The sequence below is a fragment of the Mauremys mutica genome, chromosome 13 (assembly GCF_020497125.1).
Source record: "Mauremys mutica isolate MM-2020 ecotype Southern chromosome 13, ASM2049712v1, whole genome shotgun sequence".
Lineage (NCBI taxonomy): Eukaryota > Metazoa > Chordata > Testudines > Geoemydidae > Mauremys > Mauremys mutica.
In genome coordinates, this window is record NC_059084.1 from 139,897 (window position 1) to 162,026 (window position 22,130).

At 42.4% G+C, this 22,130-nt stretch overlaps 2 protein-coding genes across 2 annotated transcripts in view; one reads left to right on the forward strand and one right to left on the reverse strand.

Annotated features, from left to right (window-relative positions):
* CCNDBP1 (cyclin D1 binding protein 1) overlaps nt 1-22,130 on the reverse strand; it is a 111,387-nt gene that overhangs the window by 12,429 nt on the left and 76,828 nt on the right. The gene's annotated exons all lie outside the window — the stretch shown is intronic.
* Nucleotides 1,720-21,126, forward strand: LOC123348261 (protein-glutamine gamma-glutamyltransferase E-like). The gene is made up of 13 exons (XM_044985761.1): nt 1,720-1,743; nt 8,266-8,503; nt 8,853-9,095; nt 9,732-9,850; nt 10,495-10,623; nt 11,861-12,038; nt 12,249-12,384; nt 14,304-14,407; nt 14,569-14,814; nt 17,117-17,422; nt 18,449-18,606; nt 18,882-19,015; nt 20,591-21,126. Exons 1-13 carry the CDS (start codon nt 1,720-1,722, stop codon nt 20,736-20,738), a joined length of 2,163 nt encoding a protein of 720 aa, XP_044841696.1. The 3' UTR covers nt 20,739-21,126.

The window sequence follows — 22,130 nt, forward strand, 5'->3', positions numbered from 1 at the left end:
CTAGAATTTCCCTGCATTTCCAAGTTTTTTTTTTTAAATGAACACCAGTGGGCTAGAGATCACCTTACCCAGTTTTTGTAGTACAGCTGGGTGCAAGTTATTCAGAACTGCTAATTTGAAAATGTTCATCCCAATAGATGTTCTTTAACATCCTCGCTGGTTACTAAATCGATGGGAAAACACTTTGTCATCCTTAAGGGATAAAAGCATATCACTCTGCTTCTTTCCACCTATGGGACAGAAATGTTTATTGATCACTTCTGCCTTTTCTGCATCATAATGGTGAATTTTACCATCTCCATCTGCTAAAGGGCCTATGCCACTGCTAGGATTTCTTTTTGTGCCTAATATACATTTATAAAGTCCTTATTGTCCTTAGCCCTGCTAGCAATGGACTTTTCCCTGATGTCTTTAGCATTCCAAATTTTCTACAGTTCATAGTTTCTCATTTATACTGATTGTTCCCTCTTTCTCCTTTTTCTCTATTGTTCTATGTTGCTTTATATTTCTAATTGTTGCTTTCACATTGCCACTGAACCAGGCTGAGCTTTTAGCCCAGTTGTTCTCTTTTTTCATCATGGAATCATGGCTCTTTTGGACATCTAATAAAAGTTTATTAAATAAGTCCCAATTTTTGTGTTCGAGTTTGGATGGTCACATACTGAAAGAAGAAAATTACTGCTCTGTGCCAAAGGCTAGATGGACAGAGGGACAAACATGATTCAATTCCAGCCAAAAGAGCTTATTAAAATTCTTAGGACAATTTTCACACTGAAAGCAGTGACCACAACCCTAAAAATGCCACCCTTACATTAGACCAGGGGTTCTCAAACTTCATTGCACCGTGACCCTTTTCTGACAACAAAAAGTACGCTGTGACCTCAAGGGGGGTGGGGGCGCAAAACCTGAGCTCCTCCTGGGAAGGAGCCTAAGTTTGAGCCCTGCCACCCAGGGCTGAAGCCCTGGGGTTTTGTCTCAGGGTAGTGGGGCTCAGGCTTTGGCCCTGAGCCCCAGCAATTTAAACCAGCACTGGCAACCCCCTTAAAACAGAGTCGCGACACACTTTGGGGGCCTGACCCACAGTTTGAGAAGTGCTGCGCTGGACAATTGGCTGATTTCAACACAAGAGGCACATGCACTTTCTGCTTAGTGTGCAGCTTTGATCAAAATGTTGATAAGAAATAGAAGAGGAAAAAATACTGAAATCAGTATAATGTCATCATATATATCTCTGGTGTGGTACCTTCATTTTTTGTTCCATTCCCCACCCTCAAATAATAGAGAGTCTCTGAAATGGAGGTGACAAATATGACCAAGGACAGACTTCAGTATGAAAAGAGACAGAAAAGATTAGAACTATTTACTTTAGGGAGGAAACAATTAAAAGGTGATATTAAAGAGATAAAACAAAATACTGATTAGTACGGGAAAGTTATGGGCATGTATTTACCTTTACTCATAACAAGAACAAAGGGATGTTCAATTAAAGACAAAGTTCAGAAATAAAAGAATTTTTTTTAAACACAACACAGCTTGTGAAACTCATTGTCACAAAATAGCATAAACTGATTAATTTAGAGGATTAAAAAAGGTGGAGGCATTTACATAAAGGAGAAGGATTATTAATTTCCTGCTTCAGGTGATAAGCTCCAAAATGACAGGGATAGGAAGAACCTTTCCCTATGGACTGCTTATTTCAAAATGTGACTATAAGGGTTCATGCAGTTCCCTCTGAAGCAGCTGGTACTGGCAGAGACAAGATTCTTGATTAGATGGCTTACTGGTCTGAGCCAGTATTGCTGTTTCTGTCTTCCTATGCAAAACATTAAATTGCTTCTTACAAAACAAGACTCTGTTTCCAAAGATCTAGAGCTTGACATAGAGCTGCAGGAAATCCATCAGGTATGTGTGCACGTGTGACAGCACTTATGAATTTAAAAATATTTGACCTGGCATTACGACATAATGTAAGTTTATAAGTCATGGCTAAGACACATTGTTGAATCAACATTTGGCGTGGAAACAATCTTCCCATAAGGAATAATGTTGAGTCAATTTATTCAGAATGTACACATACTGAACTCTTCTTTCATGCCTTGCTGGTTTTAAAGATAGAAAATTAAAAACAAAATTAAGAACATAAGAACATAAGAAAGGCCGTACCGGGTCAGACCAAAGGTCCATCTAGCCCAGTATCTGTCTACCGACAGTGGCCAATGCCAGGTGCCCCTGAGGGAGTGAACCTAACAGGCAATGATCAAGTGATCTCTCTCCTGCCATCCATCTCCATCCTCTGATGAACAGAGGCTAGGGACACCATTCTTACCCATCCTGGCTAATAGCCATTTATGGACTTAGCCACCATGAATTTATCCAGTCCCCCTTTTAAACATTGTTATAGTCCTAGCCTTCACAACCTCCTCAGGTAAGGAGTTCCACAAGTTGACTGTTATGCAGCTCGATTTCAAGCACTAACAAAACAGGGAGAGGCCACTGTGAAGCTGAAAATTTCATCTGCCTTGTTTTAATTCTGCTTGCGATGTCCATGCAGAACTTTATTTGCAGCAGTCTCTCAACGTAAGTGATTTGATACCCTTTCCCCTAAGAAAAAAAGTAAAAAAGTAATTCAGCAACAACAGACCAATGGTCCCCCGAGACCATACCACAGCCCAGAGGGCATATCCCAACATTCATGTATTACCCCATAACAGCAAATCTCTCTGTGTGTGTTTGTGTGTTAAACAAACAGACTCCAGCATATATGATTTGTGCCCATAAAATTTCTACCTGTATTTTTATGTTCATAAAATGAACTACAGGTGCAAGTCAGAATATTTGAACCTCTAGCTATCTGATTTGTACCCATAGGTAAATTCCGGCGAGGGGTAAATGCTAAGTTGTGCACCCACAATTCAAGTGGAAAATGTATGTAATTTGTGCCTGAAAAAAGGAGACCACCCTTTTAAAAATGTGATTCTCTTTTGTGTAGGTGTTTATTACCATATGAGAACTTTACTCTCCAGGGATATGTGGCAGTAAAGAGAATTGGTGACCACTAGCAAACCAGTCTACTTTGAATGTGAGGGGAAAACATAAAATTCAACAGGCTCCAGTGATTAATCCATGAGAGAAGTCAAGTCCCTAGTTCTGAGGTGCTGGAAGCTCTGCTTTGAGCACACAGCAAGAAAAAGGACCTATAAATTATATAATTTCCTATGGGACATATAGGGGGAAAGGTATTAATTCTTACTGACTCAAGAATTATTCCTCCTCATCCCTAAAAGTGATACATTACTATACCTGAAACCTGGGACTTCTTTCTTACTAAGTCAGTTCCCTGTGAACAAGCAATTTGTAGCTTCCACTACCCTGGCTTTTCTTCCTATCTTGCATAACTATAGTGACTTTAGAAACTATGAGATAGCATACAGTCATCTTAAAATTTAAACTCATTGTCTGAGTGCCTCACCCACCTCATCTGAATTGTAATTGGTTTGCACAGAAGGAAAGGCCCAAGGTTTTTTCTATAAAGGGTGTTTCAAACACAGCTTGAAGCCTTATCATACAGCACCATAACTGCTGAGAGGAAAACAGAACACAAGTCACAGAATAGCAAGAAACCATGGCTGGTGAGTAAAATACAAGTCTCTCAATAAATAACCTGCAAGCAACTGAATAAGGTTATGTTCCCTTCTAGGGATGGTTTATTAGTGGGGGGTTGTTGCAAAGGGCTCTAAGTGTTGCATACGCTATATTCTGGGATTTGAAATAAGTTGTATTACTGGTAACAGATATTTTAAACATTTATTTTCCTAACTTTTTAATAATACAAACAGAGAAAATAAGATATTCTGTACATTGTAATACTAGAGTACAGTATTACAAAACAGATGCAGAGCACAATGGGTTGTGGAGAACCACTAAGACTGTTTAGATCAGGTGTTCTCAAACTGGGGGTCGGGACCCCTCAGGGGGTCACGAGGTTATTACATGGGGGGTCGTGAGTTGTCAGCCTCCACCCCAAACCCTGCTTTGCCTCCAGCATTTATAATAGTGTTAAATATATACACAAGTGTTTTTAATTTATAAGGAGGGTCGCACTCAGAGGCTCGCTGTGTGAAAGGGGTCATCAGTTCAAAAGTTTGAGAGTCACTGGTTTAGATGTATTACCCAAGAATGTACCAAAGTGTACAGAATGTGACTATTTTATGCTGGTCAGGTTAAATATTAAGAATTTAGAAGGCAAGCTAGAGATATGAATCAAAGCTAACTATTACTAATATAGGCACTTATGGTAGACATTTTGTGAGCATTAATAATATACTTCTGTGGACTCAGTCTCATGTCTACAAATACTTACTGAAAACTAGCTTTTAGGATGGAGTCTGTGTTTATAGAAGTAAATGTTTGTGTGTTGAGCACACATACAGGGCTAGATACCATCCTGTAGATGCAGGGAATGTACACTGCACCCCTTGTACTTGAAGGAGCAACTGTACCTAATGGGGACAGCACCTTTAAATCTAGAGAGTGCTTCATATGAGCCCCAGCAGTGAACTCTATCCTGGATAGAGATTGTGCCCCTCACTTGGCATACCCTCTTTGCCAGAGTTTGGAGCCTGGGCTCTGCAGGCATAAGGTGAATCGTGACCATTACTTGGTGAAACTGATAAGAGACACAGAGAACAGTGTCCAAAGAGCAGAAACAAAGAGCTTGATTTTCCTCTCATACTGATGTAAATGAAGACTAAATCCACTGAGGTCAATGGAGCTACACAGGGGAAGTGAGAAGAGAATCCGGCCCATGGACTCTAAAAGCCATGCGTTTTATCTATACAAAATTTTTTTTTTTTAAACAAACAATTTCTTGGGGTGACTTGAACCACTTACTATCTTGGCATATTCCTCACGGATTCATTCTGCCAATGCTTCCTAACTTGTTGGTGAAAATGCAGTGTGTGGCCTGCCAGTGCCCACTTGATGAATTTCTAAATGTACCAGGTGGGCTCTGACATTCCATTCATCTAAATGTTCACCTCTAAGAAATGACCTGAGAAACAGGAGGGTTGGAAAGGGGTCAGATGTGTATTATGGGCAGGTACCAAAAAATCTGCTCCATTAAATATTGCTTAAGTAAACAGCCATGAAAAATGCTACTGGGCTGTTTAAGAGAGCTCTTTGTTAACAGAGGGAGTATGTGTTAAATCTGGATAGTAAAAACAATAACCACAGATTGCAGCAACAGGGAAATAACCACAAATCCACAATTTCCTCAGTGTAACACTTGCACAATGATGTGCCAACATCATAGCCAATACTTTAACAAGTGGCTTTCCAAATATTTTCCACTAAACCTCCAGTATGCTCCATGTACCACTGGCATATGCTCACAGAAGAAAGCAGGAGAGAATAGGGAATCTGTCCATTTGTGTTTTTCTCCATTTAAACAAAACTCATTCTCATAATCCTAACTGGAGGAAGAAACAGCCCCACCTGACAAACAAGCTAGCACTTGGTGGATGTGGTCAGACTTTTTGTGAAACACTCAGAGCACATTCACAGCCTAGCCCAGCGTTACATTTGTGGGATCTGAGGAAGGGGTGTAGACCTGGGGGAAAAAGTGTGGGGGATCCTCCCCATGGTGCTGTGTAAATGCAGGACCTGCCACTTGGTGCTATCAGGGCTATTTTAAAGGAAATATTTTGCTCTTCAGCAGATCCACATGAACCCAGGTAAGTCATTTCTGGCAGGGCTAATTTAGCAGTGTCCAGAAAGGGGTTCATGGAGCCCCTGCTACATCCCAACTGTCAAGGATTCAGCTGCTTGTTTCCACAATCTCCTCTCAGTCATAGTCAGACATTGTTCAGCCTTCAGCCCTAGTAACATAACAAACAATTAAGGTATGAGTCATACTCAGGAATATCTTGTGTGAACACTAGAACCATAAAGCGGGAGGTCAAGGAAATGCAAAGCAGATATTGGATCCAAACCCTAGATTAAACATTCACTGCCATGTAGAATGGTGATTACAAGAGACACTTTTCACTTGTAAATAGAATATGCAGTATTAGCTAGAGGTCACATCTTCTGTATATTATCTACACTGAACTTGTGGAATTTGTGTAAGTGATATGCATGGGAGAGAGATGGAGACAAATGCTTAAATGAAATCAAATCTAATTCTGAAGGGTTCTGGATGGCCATGTTTAGATCCAGGGGTGGCTCTAGGCACCAGCAAAGCAAGCAGGTGCTTGGGACAGCCCGTTTGCAGGGGCAGCAGCCCATAGGAATCCAGCCTGGGAGCTGTAGGTCCTTGGTTAGCTCCCTGCCTATAGAGCCAACCCTGGAGCAGGGAAAGAACTAATTTCCCAGCATTCCCTTGGCCACTATCAACAGGAAAGGGAGAGGAAGGGAGTATGGTAGCTGAAACCTCATGCTGTGCTTGCTGTGAATGGAGAGCTCACTGCTAGAGCAGGGTGGCACTGTGAATGGGGAACAAGTGTGCCCAAGGAGTAGGAGGCTTTGGCCCAGATATCCCCTTCAGAAGACATCCCCAGACTGGATTAGGGATACTGGTGTGACCTCACCTTGCAGCCCCCAAAGAAGGAATTGGGTGGACTAAATAGAGAGTGCCCCTCTCTATCTGAAGCCTAGCAAGGGAGGTATGTGGATCCCACTAGAATTTAAAATGAAAAGGGAGGGGAGGCTCTGCTAGGGGACTTCAGCAGCTTTAGATACAGTACCAGGCATGTAGGAGGATTTCCACTTCTGAGCCATGGAAGCAGAAATTGACTTTTCCTTTCCAGATTTAGCTAATATTCAGAAAGGGAATCTTGCACCTGCCTTCCAGATTTGAACACCTCAAAATTCAGGAGTGCTCAAGGTCAATTTGGGCAGCTGTTACTTCATTTCTCCCAAATCAAATATACTGATCCACTGTAATTTGCTGTAGAAAAAGTAGGATAAAATTGAGCAAGAAATGCTTCCCAGTGGTTTTTAGGACTGGAATTGCTATTTTCAACAGCCATTGCCTTTTTTTTTTTTAGTTTTATTCGTTTAAAAGGAAGACAGTGATATTGCATTGGCAAATTCCCCATAGAAACAAAGAGTGGAACAAAAGAATAATAAAGGCACCTCAACTTTTCCTCATTTATGGAGGACAGTCTTATAATATGCATCCAGATATCCTCCAATCACACAAACTGAAAATTGTTCCACTTTACTGCAGTTCTGTAACCATGTGGGAACCAGTCCTGTCTGTGGTCTGTGCACATCCAAAATTCCTGCTGAATGACCCGCCCTGGGAGCAAGTTACCAGTGACCCAGGGCTGGGGCGGAAGGAGGGTGCAAGTTGGGGGGGGGGATGTGGGAGAGCCCAGGGCTGGGACGGCAGGGGGTGTGTGGGTGGGAGGCACTGGTGGGGGGGAGAAGGGGGAGCCCAGAGCTGAGGCAGCATGGGGTGTGTGTGGTGGTGGGGGGGGGAAGAGCCCAGGGCTGGGGCGGCGGGGGGGGGGTGCGGGTCGGTGGGGGAGAGCCCAGGGCTGGGGTGACAGGAGTGTGTGGGGAGGAGCCCAGGGCTGGGGTGGGGGCAGCCAAAATTTTTTTGCTTGGGGCAGCAAAAATACCTAGAGCCGTCCCTGTTTAGACCTTGGGATCAGATTTAACAGGTGCCTTGTCTTGATGTGTCAGAGACCTGAGCTGACTTCCTGCTCTTTGGAGCCACAGGGGCTGAGTTTGCTGCAGAAGCGAGTCACATCACTGTTTAAAATATAGCAACATGTCTCAGCTCTATAGGTTTTTTGGAATCTCCTGCTTCCTTCCCAGAGGCCAAGAGGATTCCCCTGTATGACCCTGCTTTATACCTCAAATTTTCAGCCTCACATCACAGCCAATATGTTGTATTTTGACTAAAAGAAGCAGTCAGTAGAATTAAACTGCATTCTTTATTCAAGCAACTCACTCTCAATTCCACCATCTCTCGCCTCTCAGACACTTTCCCAGCCTCCCTCTAGTACTGCAGTAACCAACTCTTGTTCTATTTTAGTCAGTACTAGCTACAACAGTCTCTGCTTTGAGAGATGCCTATTCCCAAGAAGCTAGATAAAATGCTTGCAAAATGAACAATTGGTTCCTCTGTGTGATGGAGACACAAACACAGGAAGAACCTCCTCCATCAAATTGCCTCCCATTGCCCCAAGTCACCTGTACTTAAAACATGTACAACTCCAAAGAAGATGCCTGAGATTTTTTTCTGTCTATCCCTAGAGAATCCTCTGCCCCCACAAGGCCTTGGGATTCTCCTCACCGTTTTTTCCCCCTCTTCTCACAGCTCTGACATTGACAAATATCGACTGGCAGCTTGAAGCAAATCCGAGTGCACACCATACTGATAAATACTCCAGCACAGAGCTGATTGTGAGGAGAGGACAGGCCTTCACTGTCATCCTGACCTTCAACAGAGCACTGCAGACTGGAGAGAGCTTAACATTCACTGCAGAAACAGGTAATGCCCCCACTTCCGTCCCTCTCACAAACAGGTTGCTGCCTCAGACTGGTGATGTCCTTCCCCCGCAGATGCCCACTCACCCTGTCAGAAGGAGGTAATAATGCCCAAACAAACTCATCCCCTCAGAGCCATTGTTAACATAGTTTTACCTATCCATGTGATTGTGCAGGGTGTTAAATGTACGACTAACTTAAGCTAATGGTATTTGGCATCAATTTGTCTATAACATGCTGACATATGGTACAATCTCCCTCATCACGGGTTGCCTCTCTGCTGGGTTGAATAGAAATTGTATGTGGTTTCAGAGTGCAAGAGAAATCTCAATGTTCTTAATCCTCTTTGAAAGGGCCAAAACCATCACTGCAAGCTAAGACCCAGGCTGTATTTGACATCTCCAGCACAGCAAGCAATAGTACCTGGAGCGCAGTCCAACAATCCACCGACTCCAGCTCTGTCAGCATCTCTATTTCCAGCCCAGCTAATGCTGCCATCGGACGCTACAAACTGAGTGTGCAGCCTGCCTCAGGTGGTAGTGCCTCCCGTAGGACCCTTGGAACATTCGTTCTGCTCTTTAACCCTTGGTCTTCAGGTACAGACACTTTGGGTTGCTCGCTAAGTAACTCACTGCAGCTTTAATATGTGTAGCTTGCTTATCTGATGTACTGAACAGTAACAATATGTACCCTAACACTGAGTGCCAAGAGTGGGAATCAAGTGTGTCCCAATACCTTCCAGTGACACAAAAAAACAAACAGCTGAACGTCTTAGAGATTTACTGTATAGCGCACAGTAGGGAGTGCACCCCACCTCCTCTCTGTGCAGAGTCATGTTCACGCTGTAGCTAGTGTGTGATTATGGAGTCCTACCAGAGAGCCCTTACCCTGAAAGGCATAGACAGAGCCCTGTGTCTCCCACAGCTCAGCACCACCATAGAAGAGAAGAGACTGGGCACTACTAGGCACTGTACTATCCCTGAGGAAAAAAAGACAAGGCCCTGAATCTATCCCACACTAACTTTCCCCTGCAGGACAGAGACTTAGCCACAGGTGTGTCTTCACTATCCCCAGTCCCTCTTCCTTCACCCCACAACTGCAAAAGGGTTGAATTTCTAAAATCCATTGATAACATTGAAAGCAGAGCAGATGGGTGTTTATAGGAGCTCATCTGAGGCTTTCAAACCCATGCGCCATTGTGGCTTTACAGCACCTCTGCTTTGGATTTTCAGGGGATGATGTGTTTATGCCTGACAGCACTGAGCAGAAGGAGTACGTGCTGGAAGAGTTTGGAATTGTCTTTGCGGGCAACGTAAACCGTATTAACAAGATGGGCTGGAATTATGGCCAGGTAAATGCAAAGTGAAGAACTTGGTGTTTGGGCCCCCTTTCTTCTCACAAGCTAGATCAGTACCTTGCCTGCTCTGTCTAGCTCATACTTTGTGCTGCATTATATACTGCACTATCTTTGAGAGACCTTCTGGGGCACTGGCAGCCACTAGCCATGTTCCTCTGCACCTCCCAGTGACTTATCTGGACAATAGGAGCCTGGTCACAGGCATCAGGCCTCATCTCATGCCCCACTTTATACCAATTCACATAAAGGTCAGTATTGATAACTGGGCGTGTCTCATAAACCAGGACTCCCATAGTTCAGCCGTAAACGTTTTAAAGTCTCTGTTGGATAACACTGTACACAGACGTGACTGCTGTGATGCTGGGCAGCACTATCCCAACTCTTATTACACAGTCATAAATTTTGAGGCCTGAAAGGACCATTGTGATCATCTAGTTTGACCTTCTGAATGACACAGGCCAGAGATTTGTATGCAGTAACTCCTGCACCAAGCCCATAATTTATGTTGGAGCTAGAATGGCTTGTTAAGAAATATGTAGACTGTTATTTCAAATACTGATTTAGACTATTGTACCCTTAAGATTTATAAGGAAGAACAATTTGCACCACCTATATATTAACTTATTTTTAAAACACAGTTTCAAGGAGACATTCTGAATATCTGCCTTTCCATACTGGATAGAAGCCTAAGCTACCGTAAAGACCCTGCCACTGATGTGTCTCGCAGAAATGATCCCAAATACGTGGGCCGTGTGCTCAGTGCCATGGTAAGAAAAGAGTTGATTTACTCAGCATTAGAAACATTGCAAAATCCAAATCCACTAACTGTTTTTTTAAAAGCAGTTCTTTAAAAGCATATGGAAGATACTTCCCTGTGAGGGTAAATCCACTGTTTGTGTGGTTCAGAAACCACAGTGACGGATAACTACCTGATTTGTGCATGCAAGTTCTTCTTAATCTATGGTATTTCTGAGACATTTGTCACTTTGGTATCCAGTTGTCAGACAAAATAAAGGAGTTCATAACTCAATTCCCCCCCCAAAACAGAGAGTGAGAGTGGGTCTGGTGGTATTTACAGAAGTCATTCGTGGTAGTCTTACATTTTGGCTTATTTGATCACATCTGGTAAGGAGTTCTATAGGCAAGGGATTTTTTTTACTGAGAAGGCTCTTCCCCAGCACCCTAGATGTTACTCCTTATCTCTCCAGTTGCTCTGCCCCTGCAGTAGACAATTTTATTCTCCAGGGCTACCATTCCTTCCACGAGCACTAAATTGACTTAAAAGTTTATAAAGGTAGCAATAAAAGCAGGAGACAAAATAGTATTAAGATTTTTACATCCAGCCAAGAATTTTTTTCTAGTATTTTCAGTTTAAATCCATGAAGCTGCTCCAAGTTGTGATGTACATCTCCCCACATAAGGGCTTGTTGGTGCTGAAACTTAGCATGTTTCAAGCTGGGGGAGTACATCTACAGCTGACACATGGATCCTGATATGATACACTAAAACTTCTGTAAAGTGCTTTGACCTACTGCTGTTATTTTTGGGTGGGAGGAGCGGAGGGGGCTAAATATTTTAATATATTGATTAAATACATCTTCTACATCCCTTAAAATAAGATATCATCTTTGTGGCAAGCCAGTTCCCTGAAGTAGCTTTGCCCCTTGTCCAATGATTAGGGCACTAGCCTAAGACTTGAGAGACCCAGGTTCAGTTCCTTCCTCTGCCACATTCTCTCTGTGTGACCTTGGGCAAGTCACTCAACCTCTCTGTGCCCCAGTTCCCCATCTGTAAAATGGAGTTATAGTAGTGTCCTATGACACAAGAGCATTCTGTGGATCAATATAGTAAAGACTGTGTTGCACTTTGAGATCTACTGATGAAAAAGCACTTACATAACAGTTATACAAGGTATTAATTAGTACTATATTCCACACAGGGCTGTTTCTCCCTCCTTCTACTGCAAACTATGCTATGTGTTAATCTAGAGTATATTTTTTCCAGGTCAACAGTAATGATGATAACGGGGTGCTGCAGGGAAACTGGAGTGGAAATTACTCTGGTGGAACAAGTCCAAGCAGTTGGAATGGAAGCGTTGAAATCCTGCAAAAGTGGAAGGATGCAGGATTTAAACCTGTTAAATATGGACAATGCTGGGTTTTTGCATCAGTGCTGACCACAGGTATGTTTCATTAACACAGATGTGTTTGTTGCACAGGCTCCATTATGGGAAATGCTAAACACTATATACTGAGGCCTGTTTCAAAGCACTGACAATGCCAGAGCCTAGTTTGGCCAGATCACTATCCAGAAATATTAGCTGAGGATAGTAGCATAGAAACTTTGTATCCCAGAAATGCAGGTTTTTAATTATTTGTTTTGATTTCTTTAGTGCTCAGGTGTCTGGGGATTCCTACTCGTATGATTTCAAATTTCAACTCCGCCCATGACGCAGATAGAAACCTGAGTGTGGATGTATATTATGATGAATCTGGAAATCCTCTGAGCATGGGGAATGACAGCGTCTGGTAACCAACTACTCTTCTAAATATCTGCAGTATTAAGCATTGACATCACCGGGACTTATAGATGCAAGTCAAAGGCATGATTTGGTCCCGGGCATTGATGGGATAGATACAGACTCCTCAACCAAAGCGTGTAGATTTCCATACTAAACACATTGTGAACATATAGTTAAAGCTGCAACTCAAAACAAGACACACATCATTAAATAAATAACAAAACAATAAAAAGTATGGAAATCACCAGCTAGGATTACCCCAATCTTCACACACAAATTATGGTCTCTCTCTCTCTCTCTCCAAAGAACAGAACAATTCTCAATGATCAACACTATTTAATCTACATGTACCTCATTTAGTACAGAGTGTAATTTAACAAAGAGTTACAATAGTCACTTGAAGCTAAATTAGAAAGAGTTATAACAACATTACAGCTACAGGACCAAAGTGGATACAAAAATCTAAGGTGTCAACCTGAAAATATCACACAATGGGACTTGATTAGTTTGAGTCTAGATTTTTAAAAGGGTGCACACAGTGGTGTTGGAACAATTTATATAGTGGGGGTGCTGAGAGCCATTGAACCAAACTTGGATATGATGGAAACCACTTCAACCCAGGGGGTGTGGCAGCACCCCCAGAACCAGCACCTATGTGTGTACATTAAGATGTGAACTTTCAGCATAACCAGGACTCAGGCTTCCTTTATACAGGTATAACTTGTCCCCATATCAGGTCACTGGGGTGAAAATCCACAGAATTATGCCCACAATTAAATGTTAGATGCATAAATTAAGATACAAATTTAGTGTGAGATTATGCTGTGCAACTGTAGAGGTGCTCAGGAAGGGACAGCATCCTGGGTACAAGGACCAGGCATAATCTCAGTCCTTGTGCTCCAGGGAACACTATTGAACCCAGTGAAAGCTGAGAGTGCTCAAAAACTTTCAAAATCAGGTCCAAGGCTTCCTGTACAACTATAAAATGTCTGAGATTATTTTCAGTTATCTCAGACATAAAATTCTTGTTGATTTTACATTTCCCAATGAAACTCCCATCCAGAACTTAAGGTTGAGATTCTCAGGATCAAGTCTGAAATATTCAGTCTCAGGAGAGAACATATACAAAATTACAACATTTGCTATAGTAAGTATAAATAACAGACAAGGAGTACATTTCCTGTAAATTAGTGAGAGGCTGGAAGTGTTGGGGGCCCTTAATGAGGACAGTTACTTGCTGAGACATGCCTGATCCAGAATCAGGATAATTTCTTATTTGACATAGCTTATAACAGCAATAAAGTAATTAATATTTATGCTGTTTCATTTACCATTTTGTTATTTTCTTAGCTATTAGAGATCAATACAGAAACCATTGGGAAACCATGCCTCACTGAGAATGCTCTGTTAGGGGGTATAATGTGTGGCTAGGAAATGTATTAAGTTGTGCAGCCATTTAGTGTATTTATGGACCCCATTCTCCCATATGGTCTTTCTGCTAGCAGTAAAGAGTAGCCAGAAAGCCATCTTCATCAGCAACCTGAGGGCTCCCCTAGGGGAAAGGAAGTTTTGGGATCACCCTACTGGCAACTCCCAGTTCACAGGATGTGGCCAGAGCACTGCTGCACTCCTGTAATCCCTGGCTGCCACAATATGCTTTTGGGGCTGTAAGCAACTGAACGTAATTTAGAACTCCCCTAAAGCTGCAGTGAGTTGTGTCCTGGGCCAAACTGGTTCCTGGCTCAAGGAGCTTCAAAGGCAACATGAAGCCTCTGTGTTTGTTTGTTTGTCTGGTCCTTCAGCTTGAACAATTTGGTCAGATGAGAGAATCTGGATTTACAGAAGTGGATACAATCAGTGACCCTCAGAAACTTGCTACACAACTGTCACACATTAGTTATTTACCATGTTTATTCTTGTCTCTAGGAATTTCCATGTCTGGAATGAAAGCTGGTTTACCCGAAGTGACCTGGGGCCCTCCTACAATGGATGGCAAATTCTGGATGCAACTCCCCAGGAGAAAAGTGCAGGTACAGGGATTTTAATTCAGGAAAATGTTAAAGCAGGGGGAACCCTGTATAATTCAGGGGTCCTTGACACACAGTTTATGTCTAATGTGCATTGCTTACATTCTATTAGAGTGTTTTGACTAGTCTAGCCCTAACTGATTTTCTTTTCCTTGATACTCTAGGAATATATCAGTGTGGTCCTGCTTCACTTATAGCCATCAAAGAGGGTGATGTAGACCTGGACTATGACTCTCCATTCGTATTTGCTGAGGTGAATGCAGACCGTATCACCTGGACTTACAACATTAGGACTAGAGAGGCAAAGCCAATCTCTTCTGAGACCAAGTCAATTGGCCAGTTCACCAGTACCAAGGCAGTAGGCAGTTATGCCCGTGTAGATGTCACTAATAATTACAAATATGGAGAAGGTAAAGAGAAAATCCTCTGTTTCTTGATAGTACCACAAAAGTTTAATTCTTAAAATGGTAGAAACATTGTAATAGGAGCCAGTACCTTAGCAAGCACTACAACAGCTAGGGCAAAAGTTACACTTTTGGCTCCTACAGCGCTAAGAAAAGGAGGAAGACAGAAGGAATAGTAATGTGCCATACTATTTCTGATATGTCAGTTTTGACTCATGAGACCTAGGTAATGTTGCTCTTAATTATATTGTGCAAAACATGTCCTGTCCCATCCTGTCCATGATAACACAGGCTGCTCAAATTGCATTTGCTATTGAACAACACAGTTATTAGATGGGTTTCTATACAGTACCTATAAACTAAGATAACCAGATAGCAAACTCCACAAGAAGGGCAACCCTTTCAAAAGTAAGGTTGGGTCCTATTTTATTCAATCTATTTATTGCTGACCTGGGAACCAAGAGTAGGAGTGGGCTGATAAAGTTTGCGGATGACACCAAGTTGGGAGGTATTGCCAATTCGGAGAAGGATCGGGATATCCTCCAGGGAGATTTGGATGACCTTGTAAACTGGAGTATTAGTAACAGGATGAAATTCAATAGTGAGAAGTGTAAGGTTATGCATTTAGGGATGACTAACAAGAATTTTAGTTATAAGCTAGGGACGCACCAGTTGGAAGTAACGGAGGAGGAGAAGGACCTGGGAGTCCTGGTTGATCGTAGGATGACTATGAGTAGGCAATGTGATGTGGCCGTTAAAAAAGCTAATGCGGTCTTGGGTTGCATTAGGCGAGGTATTTCTAGTAGGGATAAGGAAGTGCTAGTCCCGTTATATAAGGCGTTGGTGAGACCTCATTTGGAGTATTGTGTGCAGTTTTGGTCTCCCATGTTTAAGAAGGATGAATTAAAACTGGAACGGGTACAAAGAAGGGCCACTAGAATGATCCGAGGAATGGAAGGCCTGTCGTATGAAAGGAGACTTGAGGAGCTCGGTTTGTTTTCCTTAACCAAAAGAAGGATAAGGGGAGATATGATTGCACTCTTTAAATATATCAGAGGGATAAATACCAGGGAAGGAGAGGAATTATTTCAGCTCAGTGCTAATGTAGACACGAGGACAAACGGATATAAATTGTCAGTCAGGAAATTTAGGCTTGAAATTAGACGAAGGTTTCTAACCATCAGGGGAGTGCAATACTGGAACAGCCTACCGAGGGAAACAGTAGGGGCGAAGGACCTCCATGACTTTAAGATTAAGCTAGATAAGTTTATGGAGGAGATGGTATGATAGGATAACGGGCTTAGTCAATAGGTCAATTAAGTGCCACACTGGTAAATAGTACAATGGATCAATGATATGATATTCTTAACCTTTTTCCAGAGGGTATGGCTGGAGAGTCTTGCCCGCATGCTCGGGGTTCAGCTGACTGCCATATTTGGGGTCGGGAAGGAATTTTCCTCCAGGGCAGATTGGCAGTGGCCCTGGAGGTTTTTCGCCTTCCTCCGAAGCATGGGGCAGGGGTCGCTTGCTAAAGGAGTGGGTAGATCGGCTTATGTGGCCTGCATCTTGCAGGAGGTCAGACTAGATGATCATAATGGTCCCTTCTGATCTTGAATTCTATGATTCTATGATTCTATGAAAAGGACCTCAACCGGCCTCTAAATTTGCACCTTCAGTTTTGCCAGTACAAAATACAGAACACAAACATCTTTAGCTAAGTTTGCAGGTGCAAACAAGAGTAAGACACAAAGAGTGCTGTTAAAAATGTCTAAATGGGGGAAGGGCTGATAATTCAAACTGTCATATTAGAGTAGGGCCTGTTCACGTAAGCTGCAGGCCTGTCAATCCCATCAGTTTAGAGGGCTGCTTTGTGTTACAGAATAAAGTGAAGCAAGTTGAAATTTATATTTACCACTTGTACAGCCCTAGGAAAAGTTGGATGAGGGAAGGTTTGGGAACTAAGCTTTAGTTCCTCTCTGGAATTAACAGGTTTAATGCTCTCAAGTTTAAGGACAGCAACTCTGAAATCTGAAATGAATGCATGCCTGTCACTCATCCAACAGGTTGATAGTGGCAGCAGTAAACAGTTGCTCTGTCTCCCCTGGAGGCAGATCTGGCAGGGCCCTACATCCTGCTGGGTAAGCTTGTCAGTTAAAAGTGGAGAGACAAGATGGTTGTCTCTCTAAATATCCTAGGACCAACGCCGCTACAACTACCCTGCATACAACATTTTAAAATGGACATATTTTACTGTTTTTTTATTATTTTCATGGTGTGCGCGCTCTCTTGCTCTCTCTCTCTCTCACAGGCTCTCAGAAGGAAAGAGAAGTGTATGAAAAGGCTCGTACAAAGCTGGGTCGAGTACATGGTTTCAGTGCCACATCAGAGAAGCGACCAAAAATTGATCAAAAGCCTGAAATTTCAGGGAAGTTCAAGGTGGATGGCTCCTTAGAGATCGGCAAAGATGTCAGCCTAATCTTGGTTCTCAGAAATTTGACCTCTGATGCTAAGACTGTAAAGGCAAATATGACTGCTTGGACCATTGTGTACACTGGGAAGCCAATTAATGAGGTCTGGAAAGACTCCCTTTCATCTACTCTTGCTTCTGAAGAAGGTAATTTTTCATATAATTGTGTAACCAAAGAAACAATTTTGTCATAACAGTATGAGAGAATTAGATGTAAAGGTGGCAAAACTGAGGGAATGAAGAAATCTACTAAGAAAGGTGCAATGGGAGAGGGTCTTAAATTCCAGCCTGGAAGGAGGCTGGGGATTCTTAAGAGACACCATCATTAATCCAAAGCAGGTTCAAGTTCCTCTAAAAGAGAAAAATCTAAGAAATAAAACATTTCCCATATGATTCCCAAACACTGCTCAGATATAAGGGTGCGGGGAAAACATACCAGAAATGAAGAGGTAGTGGCAAGTAAACCAGAATACTCAGTTAACAGAAGCTAGCATGGAAAAGATAAGGACAACAAAAAAGCAAGACGAGTTAATGACAGCCAAAGGCTTCTGAAAAGTTACATGGATTTTTATAATGGGAAGAAGCAGCACAGTAAAAGGAAGAAAACTGGTTCATGGGCGGGGGGGGGGGGGGATGAAATTATTGATGATTCAAAAGTGGCTGAAATGCCCTGTTTATACTATATCTTGAACAAAAAGAAGCCTGAATTATTAGTACAGAAGGAAAATGCTGTAAAATAACTTTGGATAAAGAGCAAATAGAAGAAAGCTTGAGAAAATGCAAGTATACTCACACACAAGCAGGTCCAAGTGATGTGCATTTTAGGGAATTAGTCCTGGATAGGGCCTGAGAGGCCTTTCCCATGACAATTAAATAGACACTAACTAGTTAATGAAATGCAAAGTGGCAGGTTATCTGCCTCATCACCTTCTAGAAAGAACAATGGGGAGGAAAAAAGGGGCAGAGAATGAGGCAGAAGGAATTGAAGAGAAACCAACCCCAGTCCAGTCCCTGACAGGCAATGCAGCAAGAAGTGAGAGAAAAGCAGGGAAAGCTCATGTCCTGTCTAGCACCAGATTCTGGGTGATAGGAAAATACTCATTTTAGGTGAATGATATTTGCTAGACTTTTGCAAGTGCATCTCATCCTATTTATGTTATTTTTTCCTTTCAGAGAAACAGTTTCCCATTAAGATAACGTATGCTGAGTACCAGCAAAATTTAACAACAGACAACATGATTCGAGTAACAGCTTTGTGTCAAATTGAAAGTGGGATTGATGTGGTGGTAGAAAGAAACATCACTCTGGATAACCCTGACCTTGTCATGCAGGTAAAGATCTGTCCCTTTGCAACCTGGAGAGGGAGAGCGCTTCAGCTGCCTCACACAGTTAATCTGAGCCCAGCTTTAGCACTGGGGAAAGGGGAAGGTGAAAGGAGGTTTAGACTGGATCTTTTGCTTCCTACATCTACTGTCTTTACCCTTGAGAGAGATGCTCTGTTCTCATCCTGCCATGGTGGGGTGTCTTAAGAGTGCCCAACATTTCATGAATCATAACATCATTTTCTGCTTCAGAATGTGATCATGCAAGTGTTTGGTCTGTACAGGTGCTCAGTGATGCAAAAGTGAATGAACCGGTGAATGTGGAAGTGATATTTACCAATCCTCTCGACCAAGAGGTGAAAGACTGCGTGCTGCAGGCAGAAGGCAGTGACCTGCTGAAAGGAAAGCTCAAGATAGAGTAAGTACAAGGAGCATCAACTTCTTGACATAAAAGATAACACCCAACCCTAAGTCCTGTTGTGTGTTTTGAAGCAAATGTTGGCATGACACCTTTTCCCTCTGGCTGTGACCACAGAGGTCTGTATGTGGAAATGAGACTCAAGATAAAAAAAGACCTGATTTTTAATGAGGCCTCAACCTGACCTTTCTTTTGGCACTGCAGTTTGTAGGTACCAATAACTGTGGGCACAAGTCAGTGCTATTTATTCACCCATTTATCTGACTGCACTCACACATGGGGTAAAAGTCTAAATTATATAAGTGAGGCTGAGGCCCTGGCAGCCAGTCTGCAGGTGCAATCTATTAAACTTGAATATTATGGCAGTGCCAACCAGGTCACGCCCTACTATACAAGGCATGATACAAAGTGATGGTTTCTACACAAAAAAAGCTGTACCTGTTAACCTTGGGTCCTTTTAAAAACTTTTTTAAATGAACTGTGTATGTGCAAATCTGAGTATTTGTCTCTCTCTCTCTCTCTCTGATTTTCACCCATATCAGGTAGGTAGAGGTGCAAGTATGCAGATTTGTGCCTGCATTTCAAAATGTGAACATTTCAATAAGTTCAATTTTTTCAGACAGAAATTGCACCCTCAAAAGAAGGCCATCCTTCTGAAAATGTACCCCCGTCTCTCTCCACGTAGAACTACTGCTGGTGCAAAATTCTTCCTGCAACTAGTATATGAGAAAACTACTGATACAAAGAGGCTGGGTTTTAATAATCCAGACCTAAATCATAATTTTTAGAAAGCCAGACATGCTAAGAGTTTGAAAGCTATAAAATTTGTGTATTTAGAGATAAAAATATATTAATTATGGAGGGACAGAATGGAAGGAGTGGTTAATATTGTGATAAATACTTTTTTAAAACAAGAGACTATTTCTCCTAAATAGTAACCATTGGCATGTATGATTTTTCAACCTTGGTTTTGAAATTCAATAAATGTCATTGTTTTGGAAAATGTAGAAATACAGTAGGGGTTAGATCAATAAATTGAAACCCTTACTTATTAGGGGGCACTAGTGTATTGGCTACTGATAGATGAGGAATGGGACAGCTATAAAGAGTTGGAATGCAATAGATGCTATCCAGTTCATTTTTCTTGTATGTTTGGATCATTAATGTTTTGTAATGCTGGAATTTTAAATTAGAACCAGGAAGGGTAAATTTGCAGCCAGACCTCCATCTGGCCTTCACAGAACTGCACACGCAAACAAATGCCTGCCAAAAATTCTATTTGTCTATGCCCTTTAGTCTAACACCTGCATATCCTTAAATGTAAGTGAAAATGCCAACAAAACTCTGAATTATCAATCGCATACTCAAAGTAGGGATCTCCAAAGTGGCCGAAGGGAGCTAGGTACCCAAGTCAGCATTGGAGATTTAACTCCTTTAGGCCCTTTTGGAACCCCATTGTATAGTTCCTCCTCCCTACTGACAGCAATGCATAGGGGGGATGGCTGGCAGGGAAACTCAAATATAAAATACAAGAATGTTTTCAATTGATATTTCTCCTTTTTTTCTGTTTTTTAGAATGCCCTCACTACAGCCCGGACAGAGTTCCAAAGTACCGTTTGAAATCATTCCCACCAAGAGTGGAACCAAGCAACTGCTTGTTAATTTCTCCTGTGACAAGTTTCCAGATGTCAAAGCCTTTGAGACCATAAATGTGGCCAACTGATTATAAGATGTGCAGTTGTCAGTCTGTCTGTATAACTTTGAGTGAAATAGTGCAAGAAAGCTCCTGTCTTCTGTGAACAATTAGTAAATCAGTCTATTTCTGCTACAGAAACAAAATCCACACCCTGTCTGACAGGAATTATCCTGTTACATAGTTTTATCAAATTCATGGCTGTGAAAAAACATGTCATGGACCATGAAATCTGGTCTTTTGTATATTTTTACCCCATACTATACAAATTTCACAGGGGAGACCAACATTTCTCAAACTGGGGGTCCCAACTCCAAAGAGGGTTGTGGGGGTAGTCACTGTCTGTTACAGCTCCATTTTGTTTCTTAAAGCTGTCCCCTTACTCCATTTTGTTCTTGTTCTCCTCTGTGGCCACCCCTCCCTGGCTGTTAAGTTGTTTACCAGGGCCTCTGCCCTTCTCAAAGGGAGGGCCCCTTAAGTTGTTTAACAAAAGCCATTGCCCTTCTCAAAGGGATGGCCACTTGTGCTAAGTGGGACCACTGCCCTGTTCAAAGGGTTAGTCCTGTTATCACCTTGTTAAAACCTGGGCTTGGTGTAGGGTGGCCACTGTCCAGAGCTGCAAGACCTATTGTGTTTTTAGGATCCTGGGCATGAGTCATACCTCTGGGCTCAGGGCTAGTCCAAACATGCCTCTGTGGCTGCCTGCAGTTTTTCTCTGCCTCCCTCCTCCCTGTAAGAGGGGGAGCCAATCAGAGTTACTGGCGGGAAGCTGCCAGGGTTTGCCTTTAAAAACAGACATTTTTTGAACAGACTTCAGAAAGGTTCTTGCATTGCTGCCTGGTCTGATCAACCAGGGGTTCTGGGGGTCCTTTCTCCGCTCTCGTTTTATTTTTGAGTGTAGCCCCGTTTTTAAAAAAAAAAACCCACGAAGAACGAATTGCTGCCTGAGAGATCTCCTGATTATCAAGACTGTACTGAGCCTTCTGATGTTCTTGCTGCTTCTGCCTCTGCTGCTGCCTTGTGGGATGGTAAGAATCCCTCTGTGAAACTTTCTATACTTTTATTTTATTATTTTAGCTGCTGGCTCTGTCTCCCCAGCACACAGACTCAAGCTAAACCTTGGTCTGGGTTTTAAAACCTCTCTCTCAAACCCCGTGGCACTCTGCCACTGAAAGTAAGTTGGTGCTGCTGCTAAGCTCTGCTCCTGTGGGCTTTGCCCTGGACTCACGGTTTTCAGCTGTATCCATTGCTGCAGCCACCTCCCTTGGCTTCCTTGGGGGCTGCCTTGGGAGCTGTATTCTGGGGCACATACCACTCTGCCCTCTGTAACTTCCCCATAGCATAAGGTGCACCATAGATTTTGTTTCTTTAGTTTAATAAGTCATAGTTTGTTAAGATTGTAAAGCTTGTAAGTCTCACCTG